The sequence below is a fragment of the Halichoerus grypus genome, chromosome 11, assembly GCF_964656455.1.
Source record: "Halichoerus grypus chromosome 11, mHalGry1.hap1.1, whole genome shotgun sequence".
NCBI classification, from domain to species: domain Eukaryota; kingdom Metazoa; phylum Chordata; class Mammalia; order Carnivora; family Phocidae; genus Halichoerus; species Halichoerus grypus.
In genome coordinates this window covers 45427748-45447249 of record NC_135722.1, presented here as the reverse complement: position 1 = coordinate 45447249, position 19502 = coordinate 45427748, and the positions used below count along the sequence as shown (strand labels likewise).

The 19502-nt window shown below is 41.3% G+C and overlaps 1 protein-coding gene and 1 long non-coding RNA gene across 10 annotated transcripts in view; one reads left to right on the top strand and one right to left on the bottom strand.

Annotated features, from left to right (window-relative positions):
- Positions 1-19502, top strand: part of LOC144379439 (uncharacterized) — a 209929-nt gene that overhangs the window by 52615 nt on the left and 137812 nt on the right. For all 5 annotated transcript variants that reach the window (XR_013442431.1, XR_013442430.1, XR_013442432.1 and 2 more), the window contains exons 3-4: positions 8761-8883; positions 14032-14143. This is a non-coding gene — a long non-coding RNA (uncharacterized LOC144379439). The remainder of the gene's footprint in view (positions 1-8760; positions 8884-14031; positions 14144-19502) is intronic.
- IRAG1 (inositol 1,4,5-triphosphate receptor associated 1) overlaps positions 1-19502 on the bottom strand; it is a 132216-nt gene that overhangs the window by 7592 nt on the left and 105122 nt on the right. For 4 of the 5 annotated variants that reach the window (XM_036111138.2, XM_078058405.1, XM_036111140.2 and 1 more), the window contains 5 exons: positions 14061-14110; positions 13418-13525; positions 11292-11356; positions 2185-2304; positions 693-827 (listed from right to left, as the gene is read on the bottom strand). In XM_036111138.2, the coding sequence (XP_035967031.1) occupies positions 693-827; positions 2185-2304; positions 11292-11356; positions 13418-13525; positions 14061-14110 (478 nt within the window). Of the gene's footprint in view, positions 1-692; positions 828-2184; positions 2305-11291; positions 11394-13417; positions 13526-14060; positions 14111-19502 lie in introns of those variants that run through there. The other variant, XR_013442428.1, reaches the window with a different exon arrangement.

Genomic DNA, 19502 nt, shown 5'->3' with positions numbered 1-19502 from the left:
AAAACTAATAGTGACAGTAAGACAGAATGTATGGAATTGGGGCTATGGTTAAAATCCAAGACACTGATGAGGGCACAGGTATGACAAAATGCAGGATCTATACTATCTTTATCTACATGTTATATATTTTCCCCTATTTAGGGAAAAATACACTTGAAATATAGAGTATATTAAAAAAGAAAAGCCCAAGTATTTCTAATCCAAGTGAAAATCCAAGCTTATCTGGTCAGCATGGAACCTGTTGGAGACTCGCCTTTGCCAATGACTTGAATTTTCCCTACCCGCATGTGTTCTCTCTGCCCCTGTTCCTGTAAGAAACCCCCACTAGGGCTTCAGGCCAGCTCCCTTGACCTTGGTTCTTGGCTCCTGGGGATAGTTGGGAAATGAGCTAACTGTGGCTGGGCTAGGGGGGACTCCAGTCAGGGTCTTTGTAGTTTCTCAGCTCCCACGAGCCCTTGATTGTTGTTGGCCTCACTCTTGACCACCTCTGACCTCCCAGATCTTGCAAAATCCCCTTGTTAACTATTTTGGCTCCTTCCTTTGCCTCCTCCCTCAACATGAGTGCCCTCCTTGGTTTCTGTTAGCTGTTCACTTGGGCCCCAGACCCACTGCTGCCCTGGAGTGGGCACCTTTAGGGATATTGTGCAATTAAATGAATTGTGACCGATTTCAGCAATGGCAAGGGCTCCAACCTGCTTCTTTGGTCCTTTTCCTCTTCCTCAGTTTCTTCTGCCTCTTCAGCTTCTTCTGGGCATTCACCCTTCTGTTCTTCTTCCTCCTCCTTCAGGTCTTGAAGCTCTTGGGTCTTCTTTAGACCTTCCTGGTATCTGCAGGGCAAAAAGGAACAATTGAGTCTGGAAAGGCCAGACACAGAGCATCCTTTCCTGAGTTCCTAGAGGTGGGGACTTGAACACCTCCAATAATTAAACACTTCCTGTGGTTCTACACAACAGGAAAAAGCTGGGAAGCTCTACTGAATCCCAAGGTGGCTTATGTCAGTACAATTTCCCCTCACTCCTCAGTCATCCTTCCTGTTTATATGTGAATGTGTGGCAAAATTGACAGGGAAAAAGTGTGGGTGCAGAGTCCTGACTGGGTTCTTATCCTACAAAATGTTCAGTGGAGAGAGCAGTATATCTGCTTTCTGTGTAACCTGGGTACTTCAGCTTTTCACCTATAAAATGGAAAGTGTGGCCCCTATTTTACAGGGTGTGGGAATGTTCTGAGGAAGTGCCAGGCATATAGCTTGACCTAGGAAGGGTGATACCCATCACATTGGCTTGTTGGGAAGTTTTATGGAAGTGGCAGGCATATACTAGGCCTATAAAGGTACTCAGTAAATGTTTACAAAGCCAATGGAGGTGTTTACTCCCATGCATGCTTAGTATCAAAGATAGTTGTGGGTGAAAAGATAGGCTTCCCAAGAGATACCCTTCTGATGCCCTTCTCCTAGGATCAGTACTCTTTTTGCTTGTCCTATAGCTGAATGTTTAAGACAAGCACAGTTTGACTAGGGCAACCCCACTGCAGTATATATGGCTGCCACACAGAAACCCACAGGTTCTATAACGATGGGAAGCTGTGTCTCCTTCAGGAGCTGTGGAGAAAGAAGAAGCTCAGGATGCTACGCCTGGTCAAAAATACTTCTCTACCTGGCTGGGCTTGGGCCCTGCTCGGTACTCTGTCCCCTTAGTGACTGACAATGGGCCAAAGGTGTTATTGAAGCTCAATCAGAAAAGGGGACAGTTGGAAGCTGGGGGGACTCCAGTTTACAGAAAGAAGGGATGGCAGTGGCAGTTCTAGGAAGTAGGGTTACAGCTGCTCCTGGGCATTGCTGAGAGCAACATCACTCCTCTGAGCATGTGTCAGGAAGCCTCAGGCACCACCAAGAGGAACCCACCCAGGGGCCCTATTGCCAGACCATTCTGGGCAGTGGCATTCTGGTGGCTTTCTGCCTAAAAAGAGGGCAGTCTAATTATTGCCTAACCACACCCTCTCACCCTGCTTCCTCTTGTCCTTCCTGTGGAACAGTACTGTCCTTTCTTATGTAGTTCTTTACTGAGGTGAGGAGGTCCTAGGGCCACTGGTTGCTTCCTTAAATCCTCTAAGAAACAGGAAAGGACCGTGGGAAGGTATCTTCTGAGACCTACCAGGTGACCTCAGGGTGGACAAAGTCTGACTCACCCCTTGTTGTACGCTTCTTCCTCCATCCTGGCCTTGGTCTCCTGGTTAATCTCCTCCAGGCAACTCAAAGTCGGCATGGGAGCAGAGGCTTCACAATCTGGGTCCCCATTTGTCTTTCCACTAGTGAGAAGAGGGAAGTACAGGGTGTCCTTTCAGCCACATTGGGTGTCTGAAAACCGAACCATGTCTTTGGCCTGATTGCTTTTTGGAAGTGAGGAAACTCATTCTAGGCTGAGTTCATTTCAATCCTTCTACCCTGAGACAAGATTTTATAAAGGCTGTAGTCCAAGAATCCTTCCTAGACCTCCAAACATAAAATAATGTGCTAGCTCCCTTTTTCTTCATGCACTCAAATCCACCTTTACTCTTATTCCACGAGATGCTATAAGTGGACAGACAACTGTTGGGAGCTCTATAGCACTAAGGTGAGGAAGATGGAGGTGGGCCAAATGTTCAGTCATTCCATTCCTGTAGTCCATCTTTTGCTTCATTCATTTAAGTATATACTGAGTACTGACTAAGTCACAGGTACCTTGTAATATACTGGGGATACATTAGATGATAAAACAAATAGTCTTTGCCAACATGGAGCTTAGCAGGAGAGAATGCCCAAAAAAAGGAAAGAAAAAAATATGTAGTTAATTACAAATTGTGATAACTTTTATGAAAGAGAAAAACTCTGTGCACTGCAGAAAGTAACAAGGGGAGAATCTACTTCGATTGAGTGGTTAGAAAAGATCTCTCTGAGGTGGTTTAACTGGAGCAAAGACCTGAAAGATGAAAAGTCAGCCATATCTATAGCAGAGGGAAGATCATCCTAGGGGGAGAATGCAGATGTGGAAGACCCTGAGACCCAAAAGATGCAGAGATATTTTTTTTTAAAGATTTTATTTATTTATTTGAGAGAGAGAGAGTGAGAGAGAAAGAGCACAAGAGGGGGGAGCGGGAGAGGGAGAAGCAGACTCCCTGCTGAGCAGGCAGTCCAATGCGGGACTCGATCCCGGGACTCCAGGATCATGACCTGAGCCGAAGGCAGTCGCTTAACCAACTGAGCCACCCAGGCGCCCGATGCAGAGATATTTGAGGAACTGAAAAGAGGCAATGAAGCAGTAGTTAACTTTTGGACAAGATAAATTTTCAATGCCAGTGAAATATCCAGATGGAGATGTCAAGTAGGTAGTTGGATATACCAAATTGAGTTGGAGAAGAGCTCTAGAGGCTGGAGATAACATTTGGCATCATCAGAATATATATGACATTTAAAGCCAAGGGGATGGATAAGATTGTCTAGGGAGACAGTATGAAGAAATATGAGAAGAGGACCCAGGACCAAGCCCTGGGCATCTCTGCCTTTAGCTCAGGTGGAGAAGAAACTACAGAGGAGTAGCAGCCAGAGAGGTAGGAGGAAAACCAGCAGAATATAGAGTCCTGGGAGCCAAGAGAGGTGAGCATGTCAAGGAGGAGTTAATTGTGTCACAGGTTCACTTCTGAGAGTCCAAGTCAGATGAGTATAGAAATCTGCAGATTATTAGATTTGATAATATGGAGGTCAAGAGGAGCTTTGGTGAAATGGTGGGAGCCAAAGACAGATTAGAATGGGCTTAGTAAAGAATGAGGGGCAAGAAAGAGGAAGATCTAGACACAGTAATCTGACTGAAAAGGGAAGTAGAAGAGTATGTTGTGGGATACGTAGCTGAAGAAGTGGGTCAAGGGATGAAAGCACATTTGAATGTGGATAGAAGTGATCCCAAGAGGGGATGAGAGAAAGGGGATGACCAAAGGAAAAAATTCTTTGAAAAGGGAAGTAGAGACAGACCTTAGAAAGGTGGAGAAACTTCTCAGTTATAACAAAGGGAAGAAGGTGATGAAGATGGTGGGTTGGGGATCTGGTGAAAGAAGATGAGAGGACTCCTATCTAATAGCTTAAATTTTCTCTATAAAATGGAAGACAAGGTCATATGCCAAGAGTGAGAGGTAGATAGGCCTAGGAAGGTTTGAGAAGAGAGGGGAAGGTGTGAATGAGTCATGTGAGGAGGGGGAAAACAAATATGCTAGAAAATCATAGTAGGATGGCTAGGCAGTGCTGGGAGTCCATTTGAAGTACGGAAGCATGAGTTTAAAGGAAGTATCCTGATGGTCATGCCTTCCCTATAAATCCTGCAGCCCACCTAAGGTGTCTGGGACTCCCAGTGGGAGTCATGCCATGGAGGAGCCCTCGAACAAAGCAAAACAGTGAGCAAAGCTTTTCAGCCAGGACTCTGAAGGACTGCAGCTGCTACCCTCCCCAACCTCTCGGGCTCTACCAGTGAGCCTTATATTTTCTCATTCTTGGCTTCAGCTTCCCATCCCTTAGTTTTCCTCAGACCTTGTAAAATTTACACTTTATCAGGCTGGAAACCAAAACCCATTGTGAACAAGAAAGATAACACTCTAAAAATATCAGCTATTCATAACATTTCTCCTTTTGCAAATTATATTATCCACTCCCTTCCATGTGACCTTTGCCTAATGTGCAGTTTCCTATTTGTCCAAATGATTGGAACAGAGCAGAAAAACATAGCTACAGCCAAGGGCAGGGAAAGCAATTCTTTTATGAAATATATTTATATATTAGAAATGAAATATTGGTATCAGCCTTTTAATTTCTTCTATCTATAGCTGAATAACCTAAGAGGTTAGTGACAAATATGTATGAAGGACAGTGGAGTATAGAGGAAAAGAACCTGCCTGAGGCAAACATGGGTTCAAATTCCAGCTGCAATACGTGCAAATTCTTAACACTTCCTGAACTTTAGATTCCTCAACTGTAAAATGAGGGTAATAATATGTACCTGATGATGGTAGTATAGGAATTAACGAAGAAATGTAAGTAAACTTTTTGGAATATAGTACTCAACAAATGATGTTTATCCTCCTCCTCATCATCACTATTACTTATGTAATAAATTTATTGGTAAATTTGGGGAGCAATCTGAGGTTCTTCCAAACCTGATCCATAAAAAAATCCAAGCTGATAAATTACCAGGTGATTATTTATATCTTTAAAGGAGAACTTGATTTATATTACTGTGATACTTCAGAATCAGAGGAACCCAAACTTCCACTATCCTCAGGTCACTGCTCTCTAGAGACTAAAACTTTTCCCTGGTACAGCCAGGAAGCCCATCTCAGTGACCCCTTAACATAAGGATCTTCTGTCCAGGGCCCAACTGTCCCAGGTTATATCGATCACCTTGTCCAACTCACTCATCTATGGGGCTTCAGTTCTTAACATGCTTTTACATACATTGCCTCACTTGATCCTCCCAATGATAGGAAGAGCTAACATTTATCTTATGTATCAGGCTCTGTGGTAAGATTTCACTTAAGACTCATGAATGACCCATAAGATAGGTAATACTATTGTGCTCAGGTTAGCAGGTGAGGAAACCAAGGCTCAGAGAGGTTAAATAACAGCCCAAGATTACACAACCAGTGTGTGGTAGAGTTTGGATTTGACCCTGTGTAATCTGACACCTGCCCATGCTCTTAACTACACTAATTGCCACCCATGCAGGATATTATCCCATCTGTGAGACGAGAAACCCAAGCTCAGGTTGATTAAGTGACTTGCCTAAGTTCACATTATTGGTACTCAGTGGGCCTGGCTGGGACTCTCACCTTGATCTTCCAAATTCATGTCAAGATGCATTTTTCACACCTCCTTGAGCCCTCCCTCTCAGTAGAAGTCTTTTCCTGGGGCTCTGAGTGGTGTGTGGGGTTCCAGGGTATCTGCTGAGTGAAGCCATTCTTGCTGTTAGGCTGGGCCATGGCTTATGATGTTTTTTGTAAAGGGTGCTTGTTTAGAATGTGAGATGGGCTGGGACAGCCTTTGGTTTAATACTGAAAGTAGGGTGGGGAAGTAGGGGAAACACACAATATGTAAAATGTTTGCTGTTATCTCCTGATCCCTAGACTGAGCTAATGGTTCCTTATATATCTTCTCTAACTACCTGGAAGTTTCTTGCTGTGTATCTTTAAGACTCAGCTCAAATACCTTCTCCTCTGTGGAATCTTTCCCAGTGTTTTTCCCTCTCCCACACCTTCTGGTTAAAGTTGATTTCTCCTTCACTCATGTCCTCATTGTACCTCTGTTACAGCATAACTCAGAGAGAGGGCATTTTTATGTTTTATATACCTATCCATTCCTCCATATGACTGTGATCACAGAGAGAGAGAGAGAGACTGTGCTTGAGTTATAATTTTGCTTAGCATACAGTAAGTGCCTTTAAGTGTTTGTTGAGTTACACTGACTTCACTGTGGCTTATCCAGTCTGCCTATTAATCTTGTAAAGTGGGCAGGTCCTTTCTGTAAATGGCTATTTCCTGATAACCCAGTGTTTGGGTTGAGCTGAAGGAATCTCTATTCATGCCTGTAAACATGGAGCTGAGCACAGCCTGTGCCCACCCTAGAGACTTCTGGGCCAAACACAGATGGATCTTGGCATCTATTCCCAGCCTGAAATCTTGCGTGCTTTCTTTCTGGGATGATTCATTAAAATTAGGTTCATTGTTTTCTCATATCCATCGGGTCAAAATTGTTTGTCATTGTGCTTAGTTCTCAGTAATGTGAGGGGTCCTTCAGTCAAAATGTATTGTTTAACTGGGAGTTATGTTAGAGTCTATTTTTTTTCCATGTGGTAAACAATATTTGAAAGTGACTGCAATTCTTTCCAGTGGGCAGATCTTACCTTTTTGGGTTCAGTGATGTCTTGATCACCTCAGACAAGCCCAGCCTAGGGGAACTGAGCTAGAAGACCTTCCTTACTCCTGTTACTCGATCTAAGATTCCTGGGGTACACTACTAGTTGATGGAGGGCTAATTCATTTCAGAATACTATCAGCAAAGGGGAGTTCACTATACATATTTGATGTCATACAAAACCTTTAGGCAATTTACCCTGGCTGCTTCAAAAATGTAGAAAAATGGTTATTTTAGAGATTATAGTGAAAATTTCTCTGTGATATATCATTATAATTGCCCCTTTTATGAAACTAATTCTGTGCATCATTCACATCCATGGCTTTGCTAATCACTCAGTGAACTGCTCTATGTACACCCTCTGCTCCCATCCCACGCTCTACTTCACGCCCAGCCAGTCACCAGGTCATTCAAAATAGCTCGGAAGACTTCATGGGTGCCTGGGTGGCTCAGTTGGTTAAGCATCTACCTTCAGCTCAGGTCATGATCCCAGCGTCCTGGGATCAAGTCCCACATTGGGCTCCCTGCTCCGCACAGAGCCTGCTTCTCCCTGTGCCTCTGCCTCTCTCTGTCTCTCATGAATAAATAAATAAAATCTTTTAAAAAAAGACTTCTTATAAAAATAGCCCTTAAATGCATCCTCTTTTCTCCAGTCATACTGCACTTCTTTTCATTCTTCTAGTTGGAGTGTCTATTAAGAGGTTAAGAGCATGAGTTCTGTTATCTACTACTGTGTAACATCAGGCAAGTGTTTTCTCTGAGTTTATTTCCACATATATAAAATAGGGATATTAGTAGTTAATATTAATAGTTAATATTGATATACCTACCTCATGGGTGTATTGTAAGGATTAAATGAGATCATTAATGTAAAGCAATTAGAACAGGACTTGGCATAAAGTAAGCATGCTGTAAATAATAGTAATTATCACCATCATCTTTTTTTTTTTTTTAGATTTTTTTTTTATTTATTTGACAGAGAGAGAGACACAGCAAGAGAGGGAACACAAGCAGAGGGAGTGGGAGAGGGAGAAGCAGGCTTCCTGCTGAGCAGGGAGCCCGATGCGGGGCTTGATCCCAGGACCTTGGGATCATGACCTGAGGCCAAAGGCAGACGCTTAATGACTGACCCACCCAGGCACCCCTATCACCATCATCTTATTATTTCTTAACTACTCCATACTTTCTCACTTCAGAGCCTGGAATGTTGTTAACCTCCAGTTCACTATATAACTTAGAGGTTTCACTTTATTTTTATTTATTTATTTTTAAAGATTGTATTTATTTATTTGTCAGAGAGAGAGACAGAGAGCACAAGCAGAGGGAGCAGCAGGCAGAGGGAGAAGCAGGCTTCCCACTGAGCAGGGAGCCCAATGCAGGATTTGATCCCAAGACCCTGGTATCATGACCTGAGCCGAAGGCAGATGCTTAACCGACTGAGCCACCCAGGCGTCCCTCAGGTTTCACTTTAAAAGTAAATTCCTAGAGGAAACATTTTCTGAGGCACCCCTCCCCCACCTATACCAAATCTGGGTTAAGGTGCTCATTTTCTTGTCTACTGTTGCCTTAGCAACCTGTACTTCCTTATGATATCATCCATCACATTGTATTATAATAGGCTGTTTCCCATCTGCCTTTTCCATTAGACTGTGAACTCCTGAGTGTATTCTAGATACCTAGACCTTGGTGATTAATTGTCAAAAGAATGAAAGAATAAGTCTATAAATAGCTTTTCCTATTTATGGAACTCATCATGAGCTTTATTCTGTTTTAATCTTTAAGATTAACTTTAAATATTACTCTGTGTATTTTCTTCTAATTCTGCATATCCCTAGACCTTCCCTGAGTGAAGAACAATTTACTATGAAGTGACCTACAATAGCAACACTCAGAATTCTCTCAAATCACATTGGGCAGTGCAATCAGCTCTCAGGTATTTGCTTGAGAACTCGCCACAGGTAATTTGATCTTCTTATCATCTTTCACATGCTTAGCCAATTCCCTTCCTGCCTGGTCACTGTATACTTAGGGAAATGTGAAATCACTTTAAATCAAGCTAAATATAACAATCGAGAAAGCAATGTATATTAACTTATAATGCATTTTTTTCTCTTTAACAATATGGAGAAGGTAGCTAGAATTGACTGTACTTGTGTTGAAACAGAAGATAGGAATTTATTTTAATTCACAGATTGTCTCAATGTTAGCCTCTTGGCAATCTATTAATATTTCCAGTTTCATGAATTCAGATGGAAATCACTTAGCACCTTTCATAAATCCAGGAGGGGGAAGCTACTGTTAGTGTTAGAATCCCTCCTCTTTTGAATATATCCTCCCCTTTTTGCAGCCATCTTTATAGGCTGGGTATATTCCCAATAGGCAAGTCAGCCACAGCATGGGTAAAAATCATGGTAGTCTCTCTGGGTAGAAAAGAGTGAGCTACAGATACCTTCCTTGAACTTATTGCTTGACTTGTCTCAATCCCCACTCTGTCCCTGTCTCTCCTGGTTCTAAACTCTTGGAATGGTGATGCCACTATTGATCCTCATTCATTGTTGCTTCTGATTTGGGGTCAATGCTTGCTGCTCTTAATTTTGTATCTCACTTTCTCTTACCAAGGATAGCTCAGGTTCTTGATGATCTCCACTGCCTCAGATGGAAGCTGTCAGCTGACATGAGCAATAGTTCTACAGAGTCCAAGCCCTGCTCCATCGTGATTAGAGTCTTTTTCAAAGAGTGAAGACATAGATCTTTTTCCTTGATTGGTTCTATAGGCCAAGAATAGAGAATGGGGCCTTGTTGGGGGCCCTTTTGGAGAAGAGGTTCGTGCACCCAAAGGCAGGATTGGAAGGGAGAATTTTAGTGTCTTCTCACTCAGGGCATCAAGTAACCATTTCTGGAGAGATTCAGAGATCGTGGAGTAAATATTACGACTCTAGGGACTTGATATGTCTTTGTAACCTTGGTTACTTCCACATCGTTGTTAGTTTGTCACCCCTTTACAATTTCTTTGTAATGATCTAGAAAATAAGGAAACAAAGATAGAAACAAAAATGCCCTACACAACATGAAGGACCTGTACACTTACAGAGGGTGAGGTGTCAAAGTAAGGAAGTCGTGGACAAAATTCAAGACTAAAGTGGGTGAGTCATTGAGCGATAGATTAGTGGTTACATATACTGAGAGGTGAGTAAAACAGGCTGAGTCTGGGGGGTGGGGAGCTTGGGAGCTTGTCTGTACTGAAAAGGGACCCAACATAGACTTTCCTAGTCAGGTCAAGCAAAACTATTCTAACAGCAATGAAAAATGAAGGACTAAAGCTGTCTTAAGGCAAAGAAGAAGGAAGAATAAAGGTGTATATTCTACCAAGTGAGAAAAGACACAAGGTGAAAGTTCTGAGAGGTGACAGCTGTGATCCAGATGTTTTCCAGCAAGCAAATGAAAGAATTTGAAAAGCAAGTTATAAACTCTTCTGAGTGTAAAAACAGCCTGCCTTGCTCTGGCTGAGGATGAAAAGACCAGCAAATTGCATAGATGCCTGGAAAAATTAGGCATGGCAGACACTATTCATTGCCACTCCAGTACTCAGTCCTCCTACCTGTTTCCTCACAGCAATGTGATTTTGCTCAGAAATTTACTCTTCTTCACAGAGCCACTTTGCTTCATGGGAAGCTGACTCTGTCCCCATCTCCAGGGCACGGTTTAAACCCATGATGACAATCCTATTCCCAAAGCCTGTGTTTGGTTTAGAAAGGAACTATGTTCCAGATTTACTAACAAGATAAGGAAGACTAAAAAAAAAAGGTTTCTGGGTTTGTTCATAAAAAAGAAGCATGGAAAGAGATAGTCCTCTTCTTAATACTTCATGTCTGGATGAATACTTGAAAATAGTAGCCATTTGCCACAAGCCTGCTGATAAAGTCAATGTACAAAGTGGGCAGAAGCAAGCAAGGAAATTGTAGAGGCTGAGCTGGGGCCCTGCTGTACTATACCTGGAAAATCCCTACCTCTGTACACCCTCTGCTTCCATCCCACACTCTACTTCACGTTGGACTTAACTATTTAAGCCCCTTCCGGTTGGGGCTTTCTTGTATCTGTAGCCCAAAGAATCCTAACCAAGAGAAAAGGTGTCTGTCTTCTCTGGGCTCTTCTGAGATTGAGGTACACTTGGACTCAGCCACAGCATCTTCCTGGTCCATATTGCAAACTGACTCTGAAATCTTTGTGGGTCTCAAAGTCCCATGTACTTTCCTTAGAACTTAATTTGCTTTCCATCACATTTTGGGAGTGAGGGTGTGAGGAAAGGTGAGTTAGGGAAAATTTTCTCAGAGATCCCCAGAGTTAAGAGGAAGATCAACAAACTTACTCTTCCAAAAGTGCAGGCAGTGCTGAGGTGACAGGTAGGTTGCCTTTCCCATTGGGTGATTCTGACTGGATGAAAAACAGGAGACAGACAATTGAAGATCAGCTAGGAAGGAAGAAGCCAGAGCTGCTACATCTTTGATGATGTGGGGAAGGGGCTGCTGCTGTCTCAGCTCTTCCCCCACCACCATGCTTTCTGATCTGCATCTGAACCCAGGCGTTGGGCCTTTCCTATCCTCCATTCCTTAGTGCCCCCTGAGGCCCATGCAACTTGCACCCTTTCCTTCTCCTCCTAAGTTCCCCTGAGTGAAGAATTTACATTTTGAGGCCCCATTCTGGAGCAGAGCCTCAGTTTTTCCTCATTCTCAGGTTTACTGACTTGGACTAAATACCAGCAGGCCTCCTAGCAAACAGAGGCCCTCTCTGCCCTGGGGATATAGCTCCAAGCATAATACTCAGGAGATGCCTGTCATTACTAAAACCCCCCAGGACTACCTCATTGTTTTGTTACAACAGATTTGGTTTAAGAAATGGTTCTCAATTCTGGCTGCATCTTAGAATCACTGGGGAAGATTTAAAGTACTGATCCAATTCAGAATCTTCGGGTGAAGTCTGGGCAATGTTTTAGAAGTACCTTGTGTGATTTTAATGCATATCCCTGGTTGCCAACTTTTAGTCTAAAGGAATATACAGTTGACCCTTGAACAACGTGGGTTTGAACTGGGCAGGTCTACTTATATATGGATTTTAAATACAGTACAATACTATAAATGTATTTTCTCTTCCTAATGATTTTCTTAACATTTTCTTTTCTCTAGCTTACTTTATTATAAGAATACAGTATATAATACATATAACATGCAAAATATGTGTTAATTGACTATTTATTATTGGTAAGGCTTCCGATCATCAGTAGTTTTTAGGGACTCAAAACTTATACGCAGATTTTCAACTGTGTGGAATGGGTGCCCCCAACCCCTGCATTGTTCAAGGGCCAACTGCATATTTGGAAATAATATTCTTACATTTAGTATAGTATTGGAAATAGGTCCATTAAACACACTAGCTAGACCTCCCTAAGCTCCTTTAAACAAAAAAAATTTTTAGGTTGTTTTAGTGATTGATTTGGGAGTTTAGGATAATTTCATAGATGATTGAAAAAGAGGTGAAAGAAGCTATTGCTCCATACTGGCACAGTAGAGCTTGAATCTACTTTACCTATTGCTTACACAGTCAGATTGCCTTATAGAGTAGTGCTGGTCATGAACACAGAACAGAGAAGCAACTGAAGAAAGAATTAGAAAAGTTTTAAATAATATTAACTAGATCCACAAAAGCCTGGGCTGTAGAAAATATTTTGTTATATAGGAACTGTGTATGTTTAAAATAATTGAAATGAATTTTTTTTCTGATTATTAGCAATAGATTCTTATTATAGAAATATAAAAAGGCATCAGGAAGAAAATAAAAATCACCTGTGGTTTTACCATTGCCCAGGGTATCCATTAATAGTTTTACATATATTCTTCCAGAATCTGCTATGTCTACACATAGAAAAATACTCTTAAAAAAAAAAAAAAAACCCTACAAAACAGAATTCTAATGCATATACTGTTTTTAATTCCTTTTATTATGGACATTTTTCATGTTACTTTTAACAACACAGAAATCCCTTTTTAGGGCTGTCTATATTTAACCAATCTCTTATTAATGGGCAGTCTGGTAGTTTCTTCTCAAACCCAGGCCCTGGAATCAGAAAGCCTAGGGTTAAAAGCTCAGCCCTACTACTTACTACACAATGCAACCTTCAGGTATTTAAATCCATTGCAAAGTGGAAAAAAACACTATACCCACCTTGGAGGATTGTGGTTTAAGCATGGGAAGAGATATCATTTTCAAAGAACACTCTTTGAGCTGCCAGCACCTTGCTCAAGGATACTGAGTCTTCTTCTCAGGGCAGTGGAAGACATGGGGCCTGGTCTATATTGAGCTTTTTTGAGCCCATACTCCAAAATCTGTGCTGGGAATTTCCTTTCCTTGTTGGCCCTGCCCTCACCTAGGTCACCCCCGTAGTCCTGAGCCTGAGGGAGAGGTTGAAAAGGGCTGGGAGGTAGGCATCATCATACTCACCAGGGCTGGTAAGGAGGGGATGGGTGATGAGCTGGGAGTTTGGCCGGCCATGTTCAGGGCATTAAACTTGGGAACCACTGCAACACTGACTCTCCGGCGGGGCATGTTCTGTGGGAAGAGATGTGACCAGGCCCACTGTCAGGGAGGGAGCAGCACCCACAGTTCAGAAAGGCCTGGAAAATGGCCTACTAGTTCCTGATGCTGTAATTACATTCATTGGGTATTTTGGCTTTGGGGTATCGATGGTGTTGAGGGTTGGTTTGGAAAGAGTGGCCAAAGTTGACCCAAGTTTTCTGTTAGTGGTGAATGATTTCTCAACATGTTCTTATTTTAGCTTATATCCTAAAGAAATGGAACAGAAATGACCCCCAGTCTCTGGGTAACACCCTGGAAAGTATATGAAAAGGATAGGAATACCAAGGTTTATGCATCATTCCATGTTCATTTGGGGGATGGTCTAACCAGGGAAACCATGAGGAAGGGAAGGCTGAAGGACAAACTAACAAGTGTGGTAAGCTGAATTAGAGACTCTGTCCAGAGGTTCTCTGGCACCTGTGGATTCAAGCATGAATGACTTTCTGGTGACTATGGAAACTTCTGTTGTAATCCCCCAGGAATCCTGGTATTCCTTGAACATGCATACCTTTCCCAGTGTGAGGGACATGGACCGCGCTGTTCGAGGGACCCCGTCTTCTGCAGCAAGAGGGAACAGAGAAGAGAACTCAGGTAAATTTTCAGAGTAGTCTCCAGCAGAAAACGGATAGCCTGAAACTAAGCTGAGGTATTGATTGGTCAGAACTGGCCCTCAAGGGATAGCCCAAGAGCCTAGGTGTTGGGAACACTAAGCTTGACACTACCCCCTGAGACAATTATCTGCAGAGTGGGGCTTTTCTGGACATAACTTTTATCTTAACTCCTCTGGGCAATATGAGAAACCCATCTTGGGCCTCTGATATATACCTGACACACTGCACAGTCTCTGGTAATGCCCTGGAGAGTGTGTGAAAAACTACTTGTAGCAATACCAAGGCTTATTGGGTCATTTCTTGCTCATTTAAGAGATGAACACTCAGGGAAATTATGAGCAAGGAAGGTGTGGTATCAGTAAAGAATGCAAACTTGTTGGCAGAGTGGTTACAATACGTCATCTATAAAACAATTTGGAACAAAGGAAACCAGCACCCCAGGATTTTCAACTCCTTAGTGCATACATTAAATGATATAATTTATATAAAATGTTTTGCACCACACCTGGATAATACTGCCACCAGAACACCAATATGTACAGAGAAAGGTTTTTAAAAGCTCAATTTCAGTTTCAGTTTGACCAATATCATTTAGCTTGTATATCTGTTTATCCCTCTTATCCATGTATTTTCCCTGTTTTTCTATTTACCTCACTTTATTGATTTTTTTCCTTCCCACCCTTCCCACCCTGCACATTGGTTTAGAAGTTATACATTTTAGTTCTAATCTTTAATGTGCCCACTTAAATTTGTAACATATTATGTGACTTTAAATTTTAAATTAATCAAGATTTCTATTCTTTTCCTAATGAAACCTTAAAACAATAACTCCCTTGAATGTAAATTACATTGCTTTTCAGTATTTTTGTTTTACTTTGTATTTGTAATCTGATATTATTATCTGTTGTTTTATATAATAAATACTTGTTTAGATTTACCCACATTTACAAATGTCTCATCACCATTCCTTCTTGCATCTACTTCTTTTTTTGATCTCAATTTTGTTTTTCCCTAAGTACATCCTTACTTGTTCTTTTGGCAAGGATCTGTGAGAGGTAAACTTTCTCAGTTGTTGTCTCAAGATATCTTTACCTAGCTTTCAAGCTTGTATCAGTTTAGCTGGTTATATTTTCTCCAGGTTGATAGTTATTTTTTCTCAGCTCTTTGAAGACTTTAACTTCATTGTCTTTTTTTTTAAATTCAATTAATTAACATATAGTGTATTATTAGTTTCAGAGGTAGAGTTCAGTGATTCATCAGTCTTATATAATACCCAGTGCTCATTATATCATGTGCCCTCCTTAATGTCCATCACCCAGTTACCCCATTCCCCTACTCCACTTCATTGTCTTTTGGTACCACTATTGCTATTGAGAATTGTCAGTCTTTTGTAAATCCTCTCTCTTCTCACTTTTAAAATTTTCAGTTCATCTTTGATGTGTTTTTATTTCTTCTTGGAATTCACTGTTCTTTCTGAATCCAATGATTCATGTCTTCCTTTAGTTCTGGGAAATTCTCAGATTCTGGAAAATCTTTTTGAATATTTTCTCTCTCCCTTTCTCCTCTTGTGGATCTGCTAATAAATGTATTTGGAACTTTCTCATTTTATACTCTGTGTCCCATATCTTATAATACAACATTTCTTTCATATTTTTATTTTTTTAAATTTTTTTTAAGATTTTATTTATTTGACAGAGAGAGAGACAGCGAGAGAGGGAATACCAGCAGGGGGAGTGGGGGAGGGAGAAGCAGGCCTCCGGCTGAGCAGGGACCCCAATGCGGGGCCCGATCCCAGGGTCCCAGGATCATGACCTGAGCTGAAGGCAGACGCCCCATAACTAAGCCACCCAGGCACCCTCTTTCATATTTTTAATCAATTTATCGCTCTGAACTGCATTGTGGGCAACTTCCTCAAATCTGTCTTCAGTTAACTAATTTTTTTCCTCAACTGTGCCCAATCTGATTTAAATGTTGTACCAATAAGCTAGGTTTTGCTACCATAATAAACAACCCCAAAGTTTTAGTCACTTATAACAATAAAGATTTATTTCTTCCTTATGTTACATGTCCATTTGCTTCTGAGTTGGCAGCAGGCTCTGCTCTGCATTTCCTCACTCTGGAGTCATATTAATGGAGCTTCTACTATTCCGGAGCAGTGATGATTGTCATGTGAGGAGGAAGAAACATGGGGTAAATTGCATACTAGTTTCTTTTTTTTTTTTAAGATTTTATTTATTTATTTGAGAGAGAGAGAGGGAAAGCACAAGCAGGGGGGCGGCAGAGGGAGAAGGAGAAGGAGACTCGCTGCTGAGCAGGGAGCCCAGTGCGGGGCCCAGGACCCTGGGATCATGACCTGAGCCAAAGGCAGAACTTAACCGACTGAGCCACCCAGGCATCCCTGCACACTAGTTTCTTAAAGGCCTCAACTCAAAGGTGACACATGTCCTTCTGCTCACATTTTATTTGCCAAATCACATGGCATCACCTAACTTCAAGGGAATGGAGAAATGTGTCCAAAAGGAGAAAATCTGGAATCTCCACTAGCGTAACTACCACCACTATAGTACTTACCACACCTAAACTACTGAGTTTTTGATTTCCATGATTCTGTTCCTCATTTCTAGTTCTATTTTACTCTTTTTTTGATAATTGTATTTTATTCTCATGTTTTTGATTCATTGTTTGATGCCTCTAATAATTTTTAAACATACCTTTATGTTTTTTAAAAAAGTATCAGATTGTTTTATTTTCTGCAATCCTTAGGATATAATCCTATTGTTTAGTGCGTCTGATGATTCTTGTTCAAGGTGGATTGTTTTCTTGTGTATTTTATAATTTTATACTGTAAAATCATCTTTAATGAGGCTTCAGTTAGAGGAATCTTGTGTGTCCTGGGTGAAGGATGTGCCTCTCCAGAGTGGCTTTATGTTTGTTTCTGACAGTGTTTCTGCAGACATTATTGTGATGTTCTTTTCAGATTCTCTGCATATTGCACCACAACTTCTGTCATGGCATATATTTTTCCTACGAGAAAGCAGAAAGTATTTTTCCTACTACAGGGTGAAACAGACTTCCTTGATTTGTGTCTCTGCTGTTTGGCAACTTTTTTTCTTGTTCAAGTTCTGTCTAAAGATGCAGTCCTTGGAAAATCTTAACTTTCTATGGGAGTCTCAAAGTCAACTCTCTGTCATAGGTGTCCGAGATATCTCAGATTGCATGCAAGTGCAAAAGCTCAGCACCCAGATAATTGAAGCTGACTCGTGTCCCCAAGGAAGCTGCAGGTTTCAGTTCTCTTTTCTTTTCTTGTATATGAGTATTTCAATTTCTTTTCCTGTAGATTCAGCTATTCTTTTAGACTAATGTTTGCTTTATTTTATCCAGCAGAAATGTCTAAGTACTTGTGGTCAAGGAGTTTCAAGTTTTCCAGTCAGCCAAAATAGCAGAACCAGAAAATATTTTTTATATGTTGAAGCATTCATACAAATGAATAAAATGCCGATCTTACAGCCGGCAAAAGATATAATTAGAGAATTTATAAAAGTGGAACTACAAATGGTCCAGTAAAAATTGAAAAGGTAACAAATACAAATTAAAACTATGAGATGAGATATAATCTTGGCCCATCAAAGTCAAAAATAGTTTTAAAGGAAAGGACAAGAATGTCAATGGCACAATGAACTGAGCACTATTGTTTCCCGTTAAATGGAAATATCAATGGGTTATTTGAAAATAGTTTCCTTTAAGAGCCTTATAAAAATTTCTTTCCCCCAAGCCAGTATTTACACTTCTAGAAAGGAAATAATCCAAAATGTAGACAGTCAGTATGTTTCATATTCAGGAAAAAAATTGATTTTTTAAAATGTGTATCAACTTTCTTTAAATCAGAGATATTTTTATTTCACTATAGTCTTCAGAGTTTCAGGCATAGACAAAGATTTCTAGAAGTCATGTAAAGGCTTAAAAACCAACATTATTAGGGAATGGTCACAGAGTATACAATGGACACACCTGTTAGATGGATGCTGGCCCCTCTACACCAGCCCAGGCTGAGAAACAGTGGAATGGGAACAAATGTCTGAAAAACACTTAGTCACCATTTAAGATTCAGCTACCATCTCCCTTCTTATTATAAGCACTTTCTCATGTCCCCAGACTGAATGTGGGATTCTGTGGTATGCTCCCTATAAGAATCTGCTTACTTTTGTCACTGGGCTGGTTATACTCCTCTGCCCTCTGCACCGGCTGGGAGTTACTTTGGATCTCAGTGACCATGTGCCCTTTACTTCTATATTTAGTATCATGTGGGGCACAACAAAGGAGCTCAATAAATGTCTTTAGAATGAATGAATGAAACTCATGGGTAACTGTTCCTTTCATAAATCTTGGATAGGGCAGTTTACAGGAGACCTTGCACCTTCCAGGACAATAATGCAAGATCCCACATATTAGGATTTCTTCGGTGGCAACTTCCCCAACTCCCAACACTGACAGAAACTGGTTTCCTATAGGCCCAGATGCATGTGGGTCAGGAGTTTTGCTGCCAAAATCAAAAGCAGACAGTCTGGAGCATGTGTACACTGCCTTTGGACTCTGGAAAGTGTCACTGATATTCCCCAGGAAACTTGTGAAACCTCCTGTTTATAAAGGTTTCTCCATCTGTTATACTTTCCCTCCTCCTGCTCTTGGTAACACGGATGTTTGCATTCTACAGAGGTTCCTGTCACTAAAAGGTCTGTTTTCTCCTGCTTGCACCATCCTCATCAGCCAGAGCCTAGACCCTGGCTCTCAAGGAGAGATCTTGGTCCAAGGCATCATCCTCCTCGTCCAGGATTGCTGCAAGTGCCTCTTGACCTGTCTCTCTAGACCTAGGTGTCTACCTTCTCCGGATGTATTGCCCACTCTGAAGTCAGACAAATCTTCTGAAAATAGAATCTGACCATGTTAGATGGTATAAACTCACCAGTGCCTCCTTATAGCCTCAAGGACAAAGGCCCAAATTATTAGGATGACCTGGCATGTGGCCCTGGCCTACCAAGGCTTACCTTCAACCTGTCATCATCACACTCCAACCACATCAAATCCTTTGTTTCATAGCCTTTCCATTCCAACCCTACATTGTTGTACACACTGTTTCCTCTACCTGGGGTATATTTCCCCCTCTTGCCTGGAGAATGCCTATTTTTACTTTGAAACACTGCCCAGATGCCATCCCTCTGTAAAACCTTCCTTGACTCCCTCAAGCAGAATCACCTCTGTGCTCCTATAGCAATTGTATAGAACATTTTTTAAAGAGTATTTCTTTAAAACATTTGTCTTTCCCATGAGTCTGCTATTTATCT